At 38.1% G+C, this 21,596-nt stretch overlaps 2 protein-coding genes across 7 annotated transcripts in view; one reads left to right on the forward strand and one right to left on the reverse strand.

Annotated features, from left to right (window-relative positions):
• LOC130922441 (tubulin monoglycylase TTLL3-like) overlaps nucleotides 1-10,187 on the reverse strand; it is a 28,046-nt gene extending 17,859 nt beyond the window's left edge. The window contains exons 1-5 of one of the 5 annotated variants that reach the window (XM_057847241.1): nucleotides 10,017-10,187; nucleotides 2,117-2,220; nucleotides 1,697-1,794; nucleotides 1,419-1,599; nucleotides 1,199-1,251 (exon numbers count right to left, since the gene is read on the reverse strand). In XM_057847241.1, coding sequence (XP_057703224.1) covers nucleotides 1,199-1,251; nucleotides 1,419-1,599; nucleotides 1,697-1,792 — 330 coding nt within the window. In that variant the 5' untranslated portion in view covers nucleotides 1,793-1,794; nucleotides 2,117-2,220; nucleotides 10,017-10,187. Of the gene's footprint in view, nucleotides 1-1,198; nucleotides 1,252-1,418; nucleotides 1,600-1,696; nucleotides 1,795-2,116; nucleotides 2,221-3,241; nucleotides 3,584-6,011; nucleotides 6,204-10,016 lie in introns of those variants that run through there. The other 4 variants (XM_057847238.1, XM_057847240.1, XM_057847237.1 and 1 more) reach the window with 4 other exon arrangements.
• A 1,321-nt stretch (nucleotides 10,188-11,508) lies between these two features.
• slc4a8 (solute carrier family 4 member 8) overlaps nucleotides 11,509-21,596 on the forward strand; it is an 85,716-nt gene continuing 75,628 nt past the window's right edge. For both annotated transcript variants that reach the window (XM_057845526.1, XM_057845527.1), the window contains exon 1: nucleotides 11,509-11,805. In XM_057845526.1, coding sequence (XP_057701509.1) covers nucleotides 11,767-11,805 — 39 coding nt within the window. In that variant the 5' untranslated portion in view covers nucleotides 11,509-11,766. The remainder of the gene's footprint in view (nucleotides 11,806-21,596) is intronic.

Here is a 21,596-nt window from a genome sequence, read left to right on the forward strand (position 1 = left end):
TAAAATTTAGCAATGACTTTTTTTTTTATAATTGTATGTAGCACTTTTGGCAATTTCTATCTTTTGATGGCTGCACTTCAGTTCGCAATTCAGTTTGACTTGAAGGTAGTTCGTTAGTGTATCCAATTATAAATTAAAAAGCTCAATTGATAAAATTCACTTACCAATGCAATCCTTCAGTCAGGGAACATTTATTTTGCTAATTCTGAGAAGTGATCCGCAATAGTTCGGTAACAAATTGGCAGAATAAAAATCTCTGCTTTCGTCACTTTTCATTCTGCAGACTGCATCTTTATGACCAGTGTTGTGAATCATACTTTTAAAAAGTAATCAATTACAGTTACAAGTTACTGTTCCCCAAAGTAATTGCGTTAGTAACTCAGTTACCTGAACGTAAGAGTAATTAGGTACTTCGCAAAGTAACTGGTGTTACCTTTCATGTTTTTTTGTTGTTTTTTTGTTGTTGTTTTTTTTTTTCAAAGAAAAAGAAAAAACATAGTAACCTTTGCTAAGTTTGGAAGTCAATTAATGTTGTGAATCAACTGTTAAAATTGCTCCCGCTTTTGCATTAGTTCCCTTCTGTCTACTTTCGACATGTAAAAGTTTTATAATTGTTTCATCATTTAAAGATAGATTCAAGTCAAAGATTTTGCCAATTTTGGAGTATTTTAGATAAAGTTACTTAGGTTTGCTTCGAAGGCTCACTACAACAGAGCCTTTCTGAGAAGTCCACTGCTTTAAGATGGCGGTTGTTTACTAACGCCGCCGAGTCTTTCATTTCGCATCTAGTTCTATATGCATATGATACCTAGTGTAGCATCAAGTGGGCGTAGATTGTAGGCTGTCGGCTGCAGTCAGGAAATATTGGAGCCACCTAGCCTAGCATCGAATTTGCAGCAGCGTCACAGCACTCTTCCCTCCTTCCCACTTCCGCTCTTCTTTCTCCGTGTCTCTAACTTTTCTCGCGTCATTCAACCAACGTAGTAACGCGTTGTAACGCACATTGTCTCGATGCCCCAACGATGACAAAATCCGAACGGAGGGAAAAAAAACGTAATGCACGAAAAAAGTACAGATTATGAACGTACGGCATACCCATTTAAAAATCAGTGCTCACTTGTACAAATTACGCCAAAACTGTATAACTTGACAGGTACGCTGGAAACATTTCAGGTGTTCCATGTGAATGTGCTCATACCATGAAGCTGTACATTTGGTCAAGTTCGTCCTCCTCTCCGGTATCCCCCCTCTCTGAAGAACGACAAAGAAGGTGGTGAAATTTATGTGTGCAATTTATCAAAATATTACCAAACCTTGCATCTGATTAAGTGTGAAGAAAGAATTTTGTTTGCATGTGTATTCAACCAATAAATCATACATGAACCTCTAACCATCTGGTTAATAGTAATTGAACTGACCTCTAATCCTACCACTGTTATTTGCTTCGGTGTTGCCATCATCGTCATCCTTGTCTTTATCACTCTGGCGAGAAGACACTCTGTTGCCTGCATTGGGTAAATAACGTTCCACCCACCCTCTGGCACGTAGCCCAGCACGGATGACAGGATAATGCCCTTGCACTGAAAACACTTTGTGCATCTAAAACCAACCAGAGAAAAGTACACCAGGAGCAAGGGTGGTTAGTATGAAGAAAAGTTGCAGGCAATGCATTGATTCAATCTGTCTTTGTAATGACCTTGATAGCTTTCTCGACCAAGGCTTTAGCTGCTTTCATCATCTCCATCTTGGTAGTTGGAAGGCTTTGAAGAGCCCTAACCTCTACTGGTGCCATTTCTGGGACAAATGGTAAATTTAACACTTTAATATAGGACCTTAGTTAGAAAAAGTTTCCGTCACTTAAACGGGCAAAAGGGCCACGCATTTCATTTTACACTTTCTGAGATGAGTGTATGCAAATAGGATGGCTGATTTAGAGCATCTGAATTATAAGTGCAAACCACCAAGTACGGCAGTGCAGTCAAAACGGGAAAAAGAGATGCATTTTCTGCTTCTATAAAATTTTTAAAAAATTTCTCAAGTCAAAGGTATAAGGTCATATATCCTATTGAACAATGGGATTTTGGAGCTCATGTGAAAAAGGATGATTTACGCTGACCTGGAGCTAGTCACAGTCAGGAGTCATTCCACATCTTCTATGACAAAACTACTTTCTTCTCTGCATTTGGACCATTTCAACACGCTGACAATGGGTACAACCACCTGCCAAACACAAGATGGATTGAATTTAAAAAACTTGACCCTTAGAAATTTAATTTGCATTCTGTTAATCAATATTAATCTGTTATGTTGGCAGAGGTGGGTAGAGTAGCCAAAAATTGGACACAAGTAAGTGTAGCGTTGCTTTAAAATAATATTACTAAAGTCAAAGTAAAAGTAGTCATCCAAAAAATGTACTCAATTAAAAAAACTATTCGGTGAAAAGAATACTCAAGTAATAAGTAACTTGCTTACAATGTTGTTGTTTTTTTTTTAACAATGGTATATTTTTTTTCTTAGCACAACCTCATAAATGTGACTGTACTATAACCGAAACATGACCATATTAGGCCAAACTATTGCACAAAAATCGAGTTCCGACTAGAAAAATCCACAAAAATGAAACATTATCTGTCCAAAGAGAATGAATGCCCTCTAGTGGTGAAAAAATGTCCTATCATGAAATGGAAGAAATGTGTAGCCCAAAACTGGAGTAAGGCTAGCTTAAGTAAAAAATTTAGCGTGGTAAAACTACTCTTGGAAATAATTTTTCTGAAAGCGTTAATCAAGTAGCGGAGTAAATGTAACGTGCTACTACACACCTGTATGTTTTTAATACGCTTTTGTTTAACAAGCAATTACAATTCCATAACTTAATTTTGCATGTGCAGTAAAAGCTATTAGACGTCTCCAAAGCACAAACCTGTCTTTTTAATATTCTGGTATAACACACTTTAGACCTGCTCCCAATAGCATACACAAACAGTTAAACCAGCTAAAGGTACCGAACCCAATGAGTTTCAAAGGTGCATTCACCAAACCCTTCTGAGTTTCATAATAAAGCAATTTTCTTACCAATTCAAAACCTAGCAAGCTAACATCTAAGTTCCTTTTTTTATGCCTACATTCTAATTTTATTGTCACATCCTTGCATCACATACTATTTTCATGATGTAAAATGAGACTTGAAAAAAAAATTTTTTTTTTACGCAGTTCACGCTGTCTGTAGGTCTGTTATACTTACCATACCAAGAGCCACTCAACCTTCCACTGAGCAAACCGATTTCTCCTCCAATTAGATAGAGTGCTAACAGTTCAAACAAATGAAATAAAGCCTGTAAATTGAGGGCAAACCAGTCCAAGACCTGATCTAAAACACCACTTTGCCTAAATTTAGTCAGTGTACAAAGTAGGGCTCTGCGTTTCTTAACTTTCACCGAACAGCTGAGGCTTACCCACTCAATCGAACCCAAGTTAAGAACCACTGAGTTGGGCCGTCCTTTTCAAATAATGAGGCAAGACACCCCATGGTGAACTATTTTCCTCTAGCTAGGCTGGCTATTCATATAGCGAGAGTTTTGCCAAATACACCCTAGAAAGGAGTATACACAGTGGTATGAAAAAAAAGCATCTGAACCTTTTGGAATTTCTCACATTTCTGCATAAAATCACCATCAAATATGATCTGATCTTTGTCAAAATCACACAGATGAAAAAACAGTCTGCTTTAACTAAAACCACCCAAACATTTATAGGTTTTATTTTTAATGAGGATAGTATGCAAACAATGACAGGAGGAAATATAAGTGAACCATCACATTTAATATTTTGTGCCCCTCCCCCCCGACAGCAATAACTTCAACTAGACGTGTCCTGTAGCTGCGGATCAGTCTGGTAAATCGATCAGGACTAATCTTGGCCCACTTTTCTCTACAAAACTGCTGTAGTTCAGTCATATTCCCAGGATGTCTGGCATGAATCGCTGTTTTTAGGTCATGCCACAGCATCTCAATTGGGTTCAAGTCTGGACATGTATTTTGTTCTTCTTAAACCACTCTGAAGTTGATTTACTTCAATGTTTTGGATCATTGTCTTGTTGCAGTATCCATCCTCTTTTTAGCTTCAACTGTCTGACCGACGGCCTCAGATTTTCCTGCAAAAAATCCTGATTAACTTTTGAATTCACTTTTCCATTAATGATTGCATATTGTCCAGACCCTGAGGCAGCAAAACAGACCCAAATCATGATGCACCCTCCACCATGCTTCACGGTGGGGATGAGGTGTTGATGTTGGTGAGCTGTTCCATTTATCCTCCACACATGACATTGCATATTACTCCCAAACAATTCAACTTTGGTTTAATCAGTCCAAAAAATATTTTGCCAAATCATCTGTGGGGTGTCCAAGTGCCTTTGTGCAAACATTAAACGAGCAACAATGTTTTTTTTTTTTTTCTTAGACAGGAGTGGCAATGAACACCATTCTTGGCCATAGTTTTACATATAGTTGATGTGTGCAGAGACATTGGTCCGTGCCAGTGATTTCTGTCAGTCTTTAGCAGACACTCTAGTGTTCTTTTTTTACCTCTCTGAGTATTCTGAGCTGAACTCATGGCGTCATCTTTGGTGGACGGCCACTCCTTGGGAGAGAGGCAACAGTGCCAAACTCTCTCCATTAGTAGACAACTTCTCTGACTGTCGATTGATGAACATCCAGACTTTTAGAGATGGTCTTGTATCCTTTCCCAGCTTTATAAAAATCAACATCATCATCTCGATCGCAGGTCTTCAGACAGCTCTTTTGACCGACCCAAGACATTTCTTACCAGGTGTGTGTTTTATAGTGGGCAGGTCAGCTTTAAACCACTCATCAGCGATTGGGCACACGCCTGACTTAAAATGTTTGGTAAAAATTGGCTTTAATTGCTTTTTAAGTCTCCTTAAGCACAGGGTTCACTTATTTTTCCCCGTTCTGTCATTGTTTGCATGCTATCTTCATTAAAATATGAAAACCTATTAATGTTTGGGTGGTTTTCGTTAAAGCAGACCCTGTATTTTCATCCGTGTGATTTTGACAAAGATAAGATCACATTTGATAGTGATTTTATGCAGGAATGAGAAATTCCAAAAGGTTAATTAGGTTAATAGTTTTTCATACCACTATAACTACATGTTGATTGTAACAATCAAGATGCACACGGTTGTGTAAAAGGACTACACTGACCTCATCAAACAACCAAAAATGCCACAAAGTGTCACAGAAGAATAACGATTATATTAGATTTAATCTCAGCAAATAATGAAGGATAGGTTCCCCCCAAAACATGCACGAATGTATGAATCAAGTATAGTAATTCATCAATATGTATCGAGTACATATGCAAATACAAGCCATGAACGTAAGCCCGTTAAATCATTCTTACATGAAAATTTTCCGAAGTCACAAATGCAGTCCCCCCCCCCCCCCCCCCCCCCCCCCCCCCCCCCCCAAAATCTGTTTTTAAAATGGGAACAAACTAAATGGAAGCCTATTAAAAGGTGATGCATTGGCAACAAGAATACATTATAAAAACAACCAATACAATCGGGAATCACAGACAGTGGATTTTGTTTGTCATATAAAAAAGAGTAGGCCTACAGCAACTCAGCAAGAGGTCATTCCTTTAACTAGAAGTACCAATCAAGTATAATTACTGAGCTTCATTATAAATGAGTGTACCCTTTCTCGAGCTGAAAAGGTACATGTTCCCAGGTAAATGTCAAGTTTCCAAAACGCAGCCATAATGGAAAATAAGTGAACGCATTGTACCCTTAGAGATCTAACGATGTAGTTTGCCCTCACAAAAAGATGTCTCATCTATTTGACAAAAAAAAAAAAGAAAAAAAAGGCTCCATTTAATTTAACCATCCATCTATCTATCCATCAATCATCCATCCATCCAATAAGACGCAACGACGCGCACCGCGTCAAGTCAGTGGAGCTTCAAGAAGAAAGCAAACAAATATAGAGAACCTGTTACGCAATCAGTCGGCCTGGACCTTATGCCTTCGGATCCAAGGTGTCTCCTGGCGGTGAAACATGAGCAGCACATCTTCGAACTTGACTTCTGCACACGTGGTCATCTTCTGATTCAATGTCAACTCGTCATCTATGACAAAAAAATCTCGTCTGATCGTCGAAAAACGCATAGATCGTATTTAAACCAAATCTTTCACGTCACCGTCACCCATGTGCTTGAGCTAAATGTGATGCCCTCCTTTGTGTAATTCTAGATCTTCACGCGTGGTGGCAGCCGACACCCTCAATGTATGTTTCTTTCACAGCTATTTAAAATTGCCATGTGGTTTGTGATGGATTGTTTTGACAATAGATACTGTAATCATTCTTTCATTTTCATTAACGTTTACCATGAGGGTCGCGGAGTGGAGGTGCTGGAGAGCCTATACAAACAGGCAGGAGGCGGAGTACACACTGAGCTGGTTGCCAGCCGATCATTATTTTTATTAAATTAAAATAAAATCAAACAAATAGAAGACACAAAGGTAAACATATAGGATCGTGACTGTTCTTGTCATGTTTGTTCATTCCCTTAGTCAATAGAGATATTTTTCATTTTACTGCATGTCTGTTCAAATGGGATATTGAAAACTGCTCCCAACAGTGATCCCGACAGTGGACAGCTATTTAATATTTGATACTTAACACATTTAAATGACTATTTTCGGTTATTTGAAAACCCTTTTTTTTTTTTTTTTTTTTACACCTGAGGCTAGTGCTGCAATGATTGAGTACTGTAATTTTTGGACCATAAGCCGCTACTTTTCCCCCTCATTATGAATCCTGCGGCTTATAGTCCAGTGCAGCTTATTTGTTGATTTATTTGGGCCATAAGCCTGTCACAAGACCGTCATAATTATGACATGACGCTATCATGGGAATTACTGAATGCTGTGACAGATACTATTAGGTCTCATCTGGCAAATTATGTCACTAACTCCATTTATGTCCAGCTCTTTTAGATCGATTCAAAAGTGAAGTAATTTGCAGGATTACAATAAATGACATCTGTCATAAGCATTCAGTAATGCTCATGACAGTGTCATGTCGTAATTATGATGGTCTAATGACAGTCTTATGGCGCCACTGTCAAATAAAGTGTTACTAAATACCATAACTAGCAATTAATGAAACAACTGGAAGAGTAAGTGAAGAAATAATTAGCACAGAACATGAATTTTGATTGTTATTTACATCTGTAGTGCTGCAATGCATGCTAGGAGGCATGTTGGACAACAGTGTTGACAGCATGTGGCAGCAGAGGTTGACTGTCTTCCCTAAGTGAGCAGTGATAGCCAAATGAAGCTTCTTGAAGCAATGAAGCTTTGCAGCCAATTGGTTCAAAGCTTCCTGGTGGTTCATTTGGTCTTAAGACAGTCATTTGATGCTGCTGTCAAATTAAGTGTTACCGGTTAATATCTTTTGGTGTAAATATCCCATAATACAGTGAGGACAGCTGCGGCGTATAGTCCAGTGTGGCTTATCTATGAACAAATGCAGTTTTCCTGTCAAATTTGGTGGTTGGCGGCTCATAGTCATGTATGCCTTATAGTCCAAAAATTACAGTAATTCGAGTAGAAAAAAGCTCTGAGTCAAATTTTGTTGCTTTGAGGATTCGCTTACTTAGAGTGTTGTTGTAATGGGTTGTTCTGAGAGTGTTTGCATTCCGGTTTATTGCTTTTGGTGGTTACACTGTCCTCTAGTGGCAGCAGTGAATACGACAACCCACCTAACATGGCTGGATCGAGCTGCTCCCTGTTAAGACCAACATAAGGTTGTAAGTTTTTGTTTGGGCTAATCTGATTGCTTATGCATTGATAATTTAGTTCAGAGGTATACTTCGCAGTTTTTTTTGTGGGAATATGTGTTTGAACGATTTGTTAAGAGCATTGTAAAAAAAAAAGTTAGCATTTTCTAGCATTTAAGCTAGCGGACGCCTGCCATGCAAGTTAGCCAGTTGTTCTTTTGTTGTACTTTGATCCTCATTTATTAATTGTTTATACTGTCTGAGGCTAAGCGCAGGGATTTTTAAAATTTATTTTTACATTTTAATTTATTGCTCTCATGACATGAAAGTGCCATTCTACATAGTTTGAAAAAGCACTTGGGAATTTTATTTTGCATTCGCATTTATTGCTCACCTAAAAGTGCAATCTTTTAATCTATTTATTCTGCAGCGCATTAAATGTTCCTACTCAGATTTCTCGATTATTCGAACTAAGTGATTACTTAAATGATCGATAGTTGCAGCCCTACTTGAGACCGTTAACCCTTCACACGGCATGTGACTATTTTTGGTCATTTTAAAACAAATTAAATATTAGCAATTACTATTATATTAGTATTTTATTATTTAAAATTATTCTATTTTTCTATATATATATATTTTAAATTCTAAATACAATACAATATAATTTATACAATGTTTAAAAAAAAACTAGATGAATGGAATTAAAATGAATAAAAAGTAAAAAAGAAATCCACTTTGGTTACTTTTGCATTTATAGTCTAAATTAAAAAAAAAAAAAAAAAAAGTCACACCCTCATAATTCATGCATTAAAGCAGTGACGTGCGGTAAGGTTCATGGTTGGTGAGGCACTGACTCCTTTAGTGTCAGATTTCCAAATATATAAACCAAAAAGGGTAGCTTATTCAATTGGCTACTGGTTATTTCATATCTCATCAGCATTCTTCACAAAACAGGCGCACACGGTACATATTATCGATACGTAAAAGTAAGAAAATAACATGCATTTGCTCTATACCCTCAGTGTGTTGGCCATCGCAATTCTATAATTCATGCAACATAAATGAGAGTAAAGAGTGGTGTACAAAACCACAGAATTCAATTCTGAACTTTAGTGAAATATTCAGTTGTTTTTAAAACTTTTAATTCTGATACTTTAATCAATTTATTACAGTTTGCTAAACAAAAAGTGTGAAAAGAAAAACAAAGGATATTATATTTAAGTCCAAAATTTAGTTTTTAAATATTCTATTGTATTTTTCTTAGTCTAAGCTCTTTTTTTTTTTTTTTTTTTTTTTTTTCATAAGATTGAAATGAAAACTGTTTGTGGTCTTGCGCCTGTCCTTCACCACAAAAACCGCCGTTACTTTGGAAGGGCATAGGTTTGGTCTCAACATTCGTAGGGACGATATAACAGCATAACCTGCATGTAGGTACACTTTTTGCTGGGGACGGGACATTAATAAGACCAAACAGATTGGATGAAGGGGGCAAAGGGCCACATTTCTCATGTATATGAACCTAATTAATTAATAGGCAAAAATGATCAATGCAAAATAAATCCTTATCTACTGATAATAACTTTTACGTGCATTGGTTCAGATGATACACTGTTCGATTCAAACCTTTGTTTTCAAAAAATACTAAAGAAACATTTTGAAAACTTCCTGAATAAATGTCTGGTTTTTATTAGCAAACATAAACATAATGAATATAATTCACTTAATAATGGTGGGGTCAATTCTATCCTTACAACATATGGAACTATTGAAAGATCTAAATTCTCTATATAACTGAACATTATATCATGCAAAAAAGGTAAGGTTGCTTAAAAGTTGGTGGGGACAATTTTAGCATCCTGAAAAGTTGGTAGTGTTATGTCCCTACCGTCCCTATGCAAACCTACGCCTTTTTTGTAAAAGTCCTCCTTATTTTCCTTTACTTAAAAAAAAAATCTCTCCGCCTCAATGGAGAGGATTGCTTCAATTAGATCGTTCTGTGTTCTATTTGGCAAGCCAGAAAACACAGTGGATGTGTCCAAATGTCTAGCTAACCTTTCATCTTTCTCAGCAAAACCATGTAATCGTTCTACATATATGCCACGTTTAGAAGAGCTTACACGCTCATCGTTACCACGAAATGTTAACTCCTGTTTAGCTAGGATGCAGGTTGCATTAATGAGGTCTTTCAAACTCTTTCGGTTTTCCTCTACCTTGGGGGTTGTGGATGCTACCGTTGAGCTTCCGCTGTTCGTCAAAGCCAAATCGATCCTTGAGCGTCCAAAAGTTTTTAAAGCAATCAGGCTTTAAATGTGAGTGGTCGAGCTCCCATGTTTGCTAAGGCTTCGTGGTAGTTTTTTAATGTCACAATATCTCGTGTTAGTCCAGACATTGGCACAAGTTGAGAAGAAAAGGCAGGGAAAGCAGCAAAGGCGATTTTTCGAAGGACAGCCACATAGCCAGTCTTTTCGGGTGTACCAGTCTGTTTGAAAAGCGCGAGCTATGTTCTGTCCCGTAGTTTGAAGCAAACCTTTTAGCTCCGGTGTTGTTAATCGCGTCCACTTTTGACGGAAAGTCCAGTGTCACGTACGCCCCCTTTCAGTGCGGCAGAGTACTATCTGCCGCAACCTGTGCCTTTTCACTGCGGTTTTATTTCCCATCAGCAAAACTAAATGTGTCGCTAACAAACATTAAACTTTAAGGGTTAAAGACATTAGCCAGACTGTGAAAAATCAGGTCAAATAAACGTATCTGGAAACATTATAATGGCGACATGCAGATGTACGGCAACCAGCACGCTCCAATTCCATGTATCAACCAAGTTTGTTATGGATTGCGCAATCAGAGGTGAGGCTTTACTCGTTGCTGCCGCACCTCTCGTTTCATTTCGTTATTTGAACAGGAAATGGGCAAATTCAGCGATGTTGACTATAAAAAATGTTTGAAATGAGTCATACATTAAGAGCAATGGATAAATATTAATATAAATTTGATGCTATAATAATTTTTTTGTCATGATGACAGGTGAGGCTCTGCCCCACCTGCCTCCCCTGACCGCACGTCACTGCATTAAAGCATGGTTATAGGTTAAATATTATCCACGATATATTGCTTACCATTAGATTATTCACAAGGAAACGCAAATTAAGTAAAGTATCCTAAAATCAATGCTGTATTTGGTGTTAAAATGTTTGGTGGATGACCTGCATCTCAGCTATTTTTTTTTATTTATTTAAAAAAAATTAAATGTATCAAATTAAATAATAAAAAAGGTATGAAATCCCCCCCCCCCCCAAATTAAATTAATCAAATCAAATAACAAAAATGATATGAAATCCCAGTGTTTTATACTTAGTTTTCTAGATTCCCGATAGGAAACTTGTACCGATGATGTGATGATGATTTTTTTAAAATTTATTTTGGGTTGTAATTGTTAGCTGAGTACTACACTGCAATATGTGTACATTACTTAAAATTCATACAAGTAACATAGTTGAGTGGGAAAAATCAATTTTGTGACGTGTGGGTATCAATTGCCTTGATTAGTGCGAATTGCAGCGTTCAATGTATGTCCACTGTCATTGGCTGAACTGCGGACTCCTTCCGTGTGATTGGTTGAGGTTGAAGCGCTCCACACCCTGAGCCATGATTGGCTGATACTGTACCGATTCTCTGCGTCCTGCTCCCACACAGCCGGGACCAGGACCAGGCACGGGAGCGCAGGGAAGGGAGGGGGAGCTGGAAACTCGCGCGGAAGGGAAAGCATCATACTTGCAAAGGATGTGCAAAATCATTTGAACCATCCGGAAGATGTTGACACGCGACATGTTAGCTAAAACCGAAGCGGCTGCTGGGACCAGCTCTCGCCTGTTTTCTTGTTAGCGTCCCGTGCAACCAAGCGAAGGTCCAAGCCGGAGAAAGTGTCACCTTTATCTCCTCCAGGTCAAAGCAAAGGCCACCAGCATGCCTATTCACGACCCTGACAGCATCCTAAGCTATCAGGTACAGTGGTGCCAGTCTTTTTCCTTTGCGTGCATGTCAACACACAACACCTGTGCTCATGCTATCACACTTGGAATTGTTATTTGAAATGTATAAAATGTGTTCCGGGAACTTTTTGAGGACGCTTCCTAATTGCAGCATTCAGATTAATAACACGTTGAAACGGTTTATTTCAATATAAATGCTCCACGTGATAAGTTGAAGCTGATAAATATCGGCTGTTGAATGTTGACATTGTTAATGTGACGTGAAATCACATTCACCCAAGCATCGTGGAGGCATTGCGACACACGGTGACGTCACAGATGATCGGTAGTTATGTGATTACGCAAAAGTGGTCGCAAATGCACAAAATCCTATGGTGGCTTCGGTGGGATTCTCAAATTACCCCCAAATGACCTTGACGCCATTCTCTCCTGCAGTCTTCATTGCGACCAGATTAATAGTCATTACAGCAGTGGGATGGTGAAGCTGGGGTTTTAATGCTGCAGCTTGCTCCATGTTCTGTAACGTGATGTTGTATCATGGCTGCAGTCAGGTGCTGATGTGTGGGGACAGCTCTGAAGCGGAAAGGACGCATTGGGCAAACTTGTTTGGTCTGGCTCAGGGTGGTCTATAAGAGACAGGGCATGTAATATACTAGTACATGATCAATACCATCACATGCAGTATAGACAATCAACCGTTCACGTTCTCATTTACCTCAGATTAAAAGTTATTTATTTATTTATTTTTTTGAGCTAATGTGGTTTAATGCAGTCACAGAACAGTACCTGCCACACAAGAACATTGCAAACTCAGATTTAAATGGCCAGCCTATTCTGTGATATTGTAAAGATACAAGCTTTTAATTATTGCCGAACTGCATAGCATGATAATGATAGTTGTTTCTAATATTTATTTTGGAGGACGAGGAACCATATTTGGCAAACTATTCTGCAGCCTAGACTTCTGGGAAGTAGGTAATTTCCCACTGGGAAACTATGATCTGACCAAAGAATTCCAGTCAAAACAAAACAACAAACATTCTTGATGACGTCTTTTTCCATTAGAGATATACTCGATTAGTCACTACATTTTGTAATCTTTTCATTTCTCTTTTACTTTCACCCTGACTCCACCATTGTACTATGACATCAGATTTATTTTTGTCTGAGTAAAACTTTTGTTATTGCAAATTCACAAGGAGGGAGTATGGCATTCCGATACACAGTTGTTGTTGTTTTTTTAATGACTCAGATGTTTTCTTGAACCCAGCATTACATTTAGACAATGTGAACTCCCGACACTTTATTATAGTTGGTAAACCATGTAATTTCTTCCAGCCAGCACATGTTAATAGGGTGAGATGGAGGCTGCCACTGGAGTTTAAAAAAAAACAAAAACGAACCACACAAATGAGACAAGCACACATGTGTAGTGGATCAAATGTGTAACGCTAATGGTTTTGAGTGAGAAATTTACAGGAAATTCTCTGGCAAGTTAAAACAATGTGCATGTACCCCTCAAAGAATTAAGAAATAAAATTAACCTAACTAGGTTCATCATGTTGACATCAGAAAATGGTCTGTTTCTGAGTGTCTGAAATAGAAAATCCACTGGTTTGCATGTCACGTTATGATGAATTATCTGACATTTAGCATCATAAATTTGCCCAAGTTTTAATTACCTCAGCATGCATAGCTTTTGGCTTCTTTTAACGTCACTACTTGGCATGCCTCCCTATAACCTTTCATTGTAATCAGTTTTCTGATACTTAGATAGGTCAATGCAGTGAATTTGGTGATTGGAGCTATGATTAAAAGCATTGCTGTAGTTTTGAACTACTCCACATTTTACATTCTGTTTTTACTAGCCACTGTACCTGAACTAGTGACACATACTGTAATTTGGTATCATCCTGTCATTAGGCCTGTCGTGATAACAAATTTGAGTTGGTGATAAATTCTCTCATAAATTATTGCGATATGCGATGTTATTGCGCCCCCCCAATTTTTTTTTAAACCAATTTACAATAACATAGTAAGAATAGAGTATATATTAATAAGACGAAGTAATATTAATTACACCCATTTAAAGAGCATACGACAGGAGAAAAAAAGTCTTAAATAGCATTATTATGTGAATTAGAATCATATTTGGAGACGATTCGACTATATACAACAATTTAGCAAAGCGCAGATGACGAGAAATTAGTCTTTTAATCTGCCGGTTAGCAAAGCCTACCATTATAGGGCTCAAGCGTCCCCAACAGGTAGATGACGTCAGCGGGAGACTGGGCTCATCGGTTTTACTATACAGCCCATTGAGGGGGAATTATTCAGAACAAGGAAAATGCGACGAAGAGAGCCGCAAAATATCATTGTTTCAGTCTCTCTACTCCAATATTTTTACAGGATATTCTTTTTATCCAAGTATTTTTCCCCAATAGCTAAATAAATGGCTTGAGAAGGACCAGTCAGCCCGTCGAGGGGGAACTATTCACAACGAGGAAAACGCGACGAAGAGATCTGCAAAATGTCATTGTTTTTGTCTCTTTACTTCAATACTTTTACAGGATATTCTTTTTATCCAAGTATTTTCCCTAACTGCTAAATAAATGGCATAGCCATGACAACAGTCTTGTGCTAAATGGAATAGGAAATAATAAAAATGCACTTATTCAGGACGACATGGCAAAATTACTCCATAATGTTCAAAACTGTCGACTTCACCTTTACTGTCGCACCTCCCAAACGATATTTTATTACACCTATATCGGACATATGTCATTTCCCTTCCCCGACTTCGGAGAATGTAAACAAACCAAGAGGCGTGAGAGCTAGCCGACATGCTAACCCGAACCGAGTGATGTTTCAAAGTCTTCGAAGCGGAAAATCACACATAACTAGCCTGGATTATTTGACATGACGACTGGGCTGTCGATTGTCTTCGCGGATCGGCAATCCGCCCGGCGGAGAGCAATTTACAGCTCGTTCCCCGGAGGAGGGCGGCTGCAGTTGTTGTGCAGCTAACGTGCAGCTAATGTGCACGAGGAGAGCTTTTTACATGCCTATCAATGATCAAACGTAAGTAGTCCTTTATTTAAAGAAAGTGTGTAGTGTTTACTTTGTAATCGCTGTATTAATATTTGACATAATACAAAACAAGATGTTTACTCACTTCCTAGTAAGTCCAATGGTCCCACAGTAGTAGGGCTTGGCCAATATCCACGGTGAATGGGAACCTTTTGAAACTCCAAAAAGGCGCACACGCCTCTTCCTCATAAAACAAGATTTTTCTGCAGCCGTTTGGCTGGCGTGATGCGAAAAATAAACGTATTAATCTGCAAAATCAGCTGAATCCTTAGTCCTCATACACAACAGTAGGCTGTATAGTGAAGAGGAGTCCTTCTCCCGTACACGTCACAGTGCCCTCCTCATAGCAAGACCAAAGCCAGAAGTCACTCATTTTCATGGCGCAGGATTAAAAAAACTAAATAAATATAGCGATCGGTTCCACACACATCCAAGCGGTCCTTATCATTCAGGAGCATAAAATGTCGCGTGTATTATGAAATAAACATGCTTTTTCGTGTCACATGCACTTTAAAGGCAATAAACATTTACTCTTAAATTCAAAAACACTTTTTAAGAAATCATGACTAAAAAAAATTAGACCACAGTATCATTACCGCACAGAAACACAGAATAAATAAAATGTCTTTTTCAAGAGAAAAAAAAAATTCACTTCAATAACTTAAGCATTTAGGCACAGAGGTATGAAGTTGTAGTAACACAAACAATTGCACTTACACAACAACATAGAAAAATAGATTAATTAAGTAGCAGTAACAAAAATTTGGCTTCTCTAAGGCTAGGTTTATACTGCAGGTCTTAATGCACAAATCCGATTTTTTTGTCATATGTATTTTTTTTTTGGCGTGCCCGTTCAGACTGCTTTTGTCCATGGAGCCTGTTCAAGTATCACGCATGCGCACTAATTCGCAGTCCGAGATGCGCTCAACAAAGTGACCCGCGTGCGCAGAAGCATCAAAACAAATTACACATGCTAGCCGTATGACATTCCAGGGTGATCATATTTTGATTTCTAAAAAGATTGCACAAATAACAGTCATTAATAATCCCCATTTAGTCTTTTATTTAAAGTTTATATTGACTGATAGAACGCATGCACATAAGCCTTGACTTGTGTGCATGACATGACGTGGGTGTGTCAATTTACCCCGTTTCGGCCATGTAAGCAATACTGAAATATTGCTCGATCGGCGTATAGAATGAAAATCGAAAATTGTCAGGTTTATCCTTTTCTTCATTATTTTTTTTTTATGACTGTGGTCAAGCCCGCTTCGTGCGTAAAAGCAGAGTTCAAGCTAGAAGCTAATGCACAGCTACTTCGCTCCCGTCCTGCCTGCCGCTTTCGCTTTGCTGACGTCATTGCTGCATGAATTCCGATTTGGGAGATTTGAAAGTTCAGACCGCCAGCCACATTCTGGAAAAATGTGGCCCAGATCAGATTTAGACCACATACGAAAGTGACCCGGATCGGATTTGAAATCGTCCACTTCTATGCGACTTGTCACGTTCAGACCGTCAAGTTAATGCTTCACTTGAGTCGGAAAAACACGAAAAAATCGGATTCGTGCATTAAGACCTGCAGTATGAACCTAGCCTTAAGTGTCAAACAACATTAAACAGAGGTAAAACGGTCTCATTTCTTCAGCAATGTAGCGGACAACAATTTCCGTTAAGGAACGCCATTTTGCAGGGTCTCGTTTGTATTTCTCAAATCAAGCGATTACCTCTGTAATTGTCGATTGGCGTGACGAGTTAGGCTCCGCTTGTTGCGATGCAGTTTTCTTACCAAGCAGTGAAAACTAAAGAGGGTGATAGTGTTTCAAATGAGCATGTAGATTTGTTGTGTTGGCCCTCTTTGTTGAAACAACCTCCAAATACATTTTGCAGAATGGTTCGTCCTGATTGGTTGCTTCGCCATTTTCATTTGGTTTAAAATCAAAATATTCCCACACCGGGGCTGTGGTGTTTGGCTTGGAAATCAGGATTTTTCCGTCCATTTTCTACTCGCTCATTGCTGTATGCCCACAGTGCACTTGGCCCCGCCTCTCTCCATTGAATGATGGTCACGCAAACTCAAATGTATAAAACGAACAAACCCAGAAGTCAATAAAACAGAGTGAATCCTCGTCACAGCGTATTGCGCTGTTGGTAACAAGGAAACCGAACTTTTAATGGCACTTCTGCCGCACATCTGCCATGCACGCACACACACACGCACGCACATACGCACGTGAGGCGATAAATCGCAGCGGGAAAATTCTTTCATTTTCATTTACAGTGCGATAAATGATAAATTATTGCATATCGCGACAGGCTTACCTGTCATGTAGTATTCATCCTGCATCATGTTGCCTTTGAGCAATGAACCCAACAGTAACTTTGTTGTCTAGTGAAGCCATAAGCTATAGTGGGCCGTTGGTCATGTAGCGGTTCACATCCACCTCATAGTTCTGAGGATGGAGGTTTGAATTGAAATCTAGCCTTCATGTTTGTAATTTGTACATCCTCACATTCCCCAAACCATCAAATACTTCTTTTAAAAAAAATTAAATTCTTGCAAAATAAAGCTCAGGTTTAATGAGGTCAACTTCCAAGCACACAAATATCTTCTAAGTGGATCTAACAGATACCACAAAAATGAATGTGTTGTAATACTTAATATATTTAAATTGACTGCTTCAATCCATCTTGTTGCCACAAATTCCCACTAAACCAATCTTAATAGAACTAAAACAATTAGAGGTGGAGGATAGAGGGCGGATTGGAACATGAGGCATTGAGCGAGGTGCATACAGTATGACTCATTCTGCCTGTGGGCTGAAATAGTCGTTAAGACCAGCAGCTCTCTCCTTTCCTGTCTCGCCATTACATCCTGTCATGTATTGATGGGCTAGCCGCTGTCACACGTCTCGAGGTGTCAGACACGAAATGTGTAACTCTACATGATATTTGTGTGTGTGGCACAGCGAGGCCGTCTGAGTCTGGCAGTGACAGGTCCAGTTGTTTGAGTCAGGATCTGCGTCCCTCAGGGTGCTTCGAGGCAAGAGGTGTAAAAGCAGTTCAAGTTGATTTACTTAAAACCACGCTTGGCAAGTTTTTAATTATACAGAATCAGATTTCCCACTTGGAGTACAGTCGGGTCAGCCTCTTGCCAGGAGAACATTTTACAGTTATGTGCCAAAGTCATCTATCAGTCCATCTATTTATCACACTACTTTCTAGCTCATGCATCCTATTCTTGCTCAAATGAACACACATTTTAACAACATGTAAAAAGCTTAATGTACCTCTTAGGGCTACAGCTATCGATTGTTTTAGTGGTCGATTAATCTATGAACGAGTTAGTTCGGATAATCGAGTAATCGTATTAGGAACATTTATTGCGTTGCAGAATAAATTTTAGATGGAAAACAAAGGCTTGCTAAGATTGCACTTTCAAAAGAGCATTAAATGGGAATACAAAATAATATTACCGAGTGTTCCTTCAAATTATGCAAAATTGTGCCTTCATTTAAAAATAAATGAAAATACCTGAGCTTCGCTTTCAATAGTATAAAAAAAATAAATACATTAGGCTCTAGGTACAACAAAACAGTCCGCTAGCTTAAATGCTATAAAATGCTAACTTTTTTCACAAAGCTTTTAACAAATCATTCAAATACCTTCCCACAAAAAACAGCTAAATATACCTATACCTATAAACTGAATTATGAAGGTATTACTTCAAAACAAAATTTCCCTTTGTCAAGGAACGAGGGCTGATGAGCGGTGCGGACGGAAATGCAGGGAAAGGGAGTCGAGGCAGAAAGGCGGTGCAAAAATGATTAATTAAAACCAACAAAAAACAAAGTACAAACGAAGACTGAAGTGATCCAAAAATCAAAGAGGCAAACAAAACTTAGGGCAATAACAAAAGACCGGGTATAAAAAACTTTGGGCAACAAGAGGGCTGTGACGCAAAAACGGACAAGAATTGACACCTCCATGAACTTAGACATCTATGTCGCGACAGACTCAACAAAAACGGGGAGCTTATATACACACAGACAAGGGGTACTGAGACAATGAGGAACAGGTATGTGACACAGGAGGATGCAGGTTGGAGGATACAATTGGAGCAAGCACAACAGGTGAAATCAATGGGTAATCACAGGGACAAGTCACACTAGGAGGAAACAAAGACAAAACTTAACAACCTTATATTGGTCTTAACAGGGAGCAGCTGGATTCAGCCGTGTTAAATGAGTTATGCCATATTCACTGTTGCCACTAGTGGGCATTGTATCCATCCAAAACCGATAAAACTAAATGCAAACACTTTCAAAACAAACCATTACATCGGCATGCTTATTAAACGAATACTCGAAGCAGCAAAATTTGATTCAAAGCTTTTTTTCTAATTGAATTACTCGAGTTAATCGATTAATCGTTGCAACACTAGTACCTATATTAGAACAACCAATGATAGTAATTAAAAACGGAAGAGTATAATGAAAAACGGAAGAGTATAACGAACATGGAGAAATAGATTTTCAATGGAACAATTGGCCTACTTGCATAGCAAAAGCCGGCTAGCTTAAATGGTACAAAATGCTACCTTTTTTTTTTTTTTTTTTACTATGCTCTTCAAATCATTCAAACACATATTCCCACAAAAAAGCTAAATATACTTATAAACTGAATTTGGAATGCATTAATTCAAACAAAAGTTTACCTTATGTTGGTCTTAACAGGGAGCAGCTGGATTCAGCCATGTTAAATGAGTTATGCCGTATTCATTGTTGCCACTAGTGGGCAGTGTATCCACCCAAATTGATAAAACTCTAATTACCTAGTTAATCGATTAATTGTTGCAGCACTAGTACCTTCATTAGAAGAAGCAATGATAGTCATTAAAATGGAAGGGCATAATGAATATGGATGAATAGATATTCAATGGCATTGAATTGGAATACACCAAGTGGAAAGCAGATTTGGATATGCAAGTAAAATCTAAAGAGGAAAATGGAAAACGTGACAAGGGCTGTGCCCTTATTCAACATTGGAGAGGCTTTGTGAAATTGGTCATAAAAATCCATATTTATTTTGTTGTATTGCTGGAATTCTAATGGATGAATCATATCTTGTTTCATTCCATTGGACATGTAGCTACTCAGATGTTTATATTTTATTTCAATGGATGTGAATCATCTTTTAGCAGCCTTCTGTATAAAAGGTAAGCTGGTAAGCTTACAAAACTACTGTACTCTATTATTGTCTGATGCATTTTCTTCCCAACATCAATGTGATGAATAGGACAGACAAAACAAATCATAACAGAACAAAACTACTTACTGTCTAGCAGAAACGGCAATGTGGCTTCTTGTTGCTTAGCAAGATTTGTAGCACATAAGCAACTGTCCCTCCAGGGGTGCAGGTAGTCATTTGGGGAATCAAGACAAAGCCAATCACATGCTGTATATGGACTGCATTAAAAAATAAAAAAAAGTTGTATTTTCACCTAAACACAAGGTTGTTAGAAATCTGTGACTGTTCTCCATTATGAAATGTATCACTCGCCACTTTGTCCACTGATAGTTTCTGCTAAGCTGACATCAGTGTTACAGTTGTGTTAATAATAATAGCTGCGTCTTCAAAAAGGCGGGTAACTGTCAATAACCTTCAACTAAGTTTTATTTAATGACCAGAAATGCATTGGGGACACTGAGCATTCTATTTCAAAGCAGGAAAATTGGAACAAGAAATCAAATTACTGTATTTTTCGGACTATAAGTCGCATCTGAGTATGAGTCACACCAGCCATAAAATGGCCAACGAAGAGAAAAAAAAACATGGCGAAAAACACAGACAAGACTGAAAAAGCAGTTACTGCTCTTGCACCCCTCTTTAAAATAAACTGTTGTATTTTAAGCCAAAACAACAGTTCTGTTTGATAGAACAATATGTCTATATGCTGCCATAGCAGATCCGTGGCGCACTAAGCCTCCGAATTAATTTTAATTTGTCTGTTTTACCCTGAAAACCCCCGTTTACAGATGTCGCGCAACTGCTTTTGTTTCAACCTAGCCATAAAAAGAAGGTAAGTAATTATATATATTATTCAAAATGTCTGTCATTCTAGCTTGGAATCAGTAATTGATTCTAATATTAGTTTAAAAAAAAAAAAAAGACTTTTATTATTATTTATTACTAAATTATTCACTCGCATATTTTAAACTTTTAAACAAATTACGTCACAATGAAAAATTTGGCGTCTGTTAAAAAGTCACAGATATCTACCTCATTACTATCGCTAAATTGTTTTTTTTGTTGTTGTTACTGTAACATTTTCCCCAATATGTGAGATGATAAATAATCGATCCAAACAAAAAAAAATTGAAAAATAACATTTAAAACGGTAACTATATAAAAAAGAAAATCTCAACCACTCCTTGTTGTCTATAATTTCTGTATCGCGACCCTCGTTATATCATCCTGTTTCACCCATAAAATCCTCCCAAAATCCGGCTGTGGCTATTCACAGCTGTGTCTTGACACTCGCTGAACCATGCTACATGGAGTTTTTGGATAGAAACATGGTATGTACGCGATAATATCTCATTAAAATTGTGGCGTCTCTAATTCTGCTCTCGCGTGCTCACGCCTCCAGTTAGGGTTTTGCTGTATAAATTTTTTTTAAAAATGCCCTTCTGTTCAAAATCTTTCTTCCCCCAG

The sequence above is a fragment of the Corythoichthys intestinalis genome, chromosome 9, assembly GCF_030265065.1.
Source record: "Corythoichthys intestinalis isolate RoL2023-P3 chromosome 9, ASM3026506v1, whole genome shotgun sequence".
Taxonomy (NCBI): Eukaryota; Metazoa; Chordata; class Actinopteri; order Syngnathiformes; family Syngnathidae; genus Corythoichthys; species Corythoichthys intestinalis.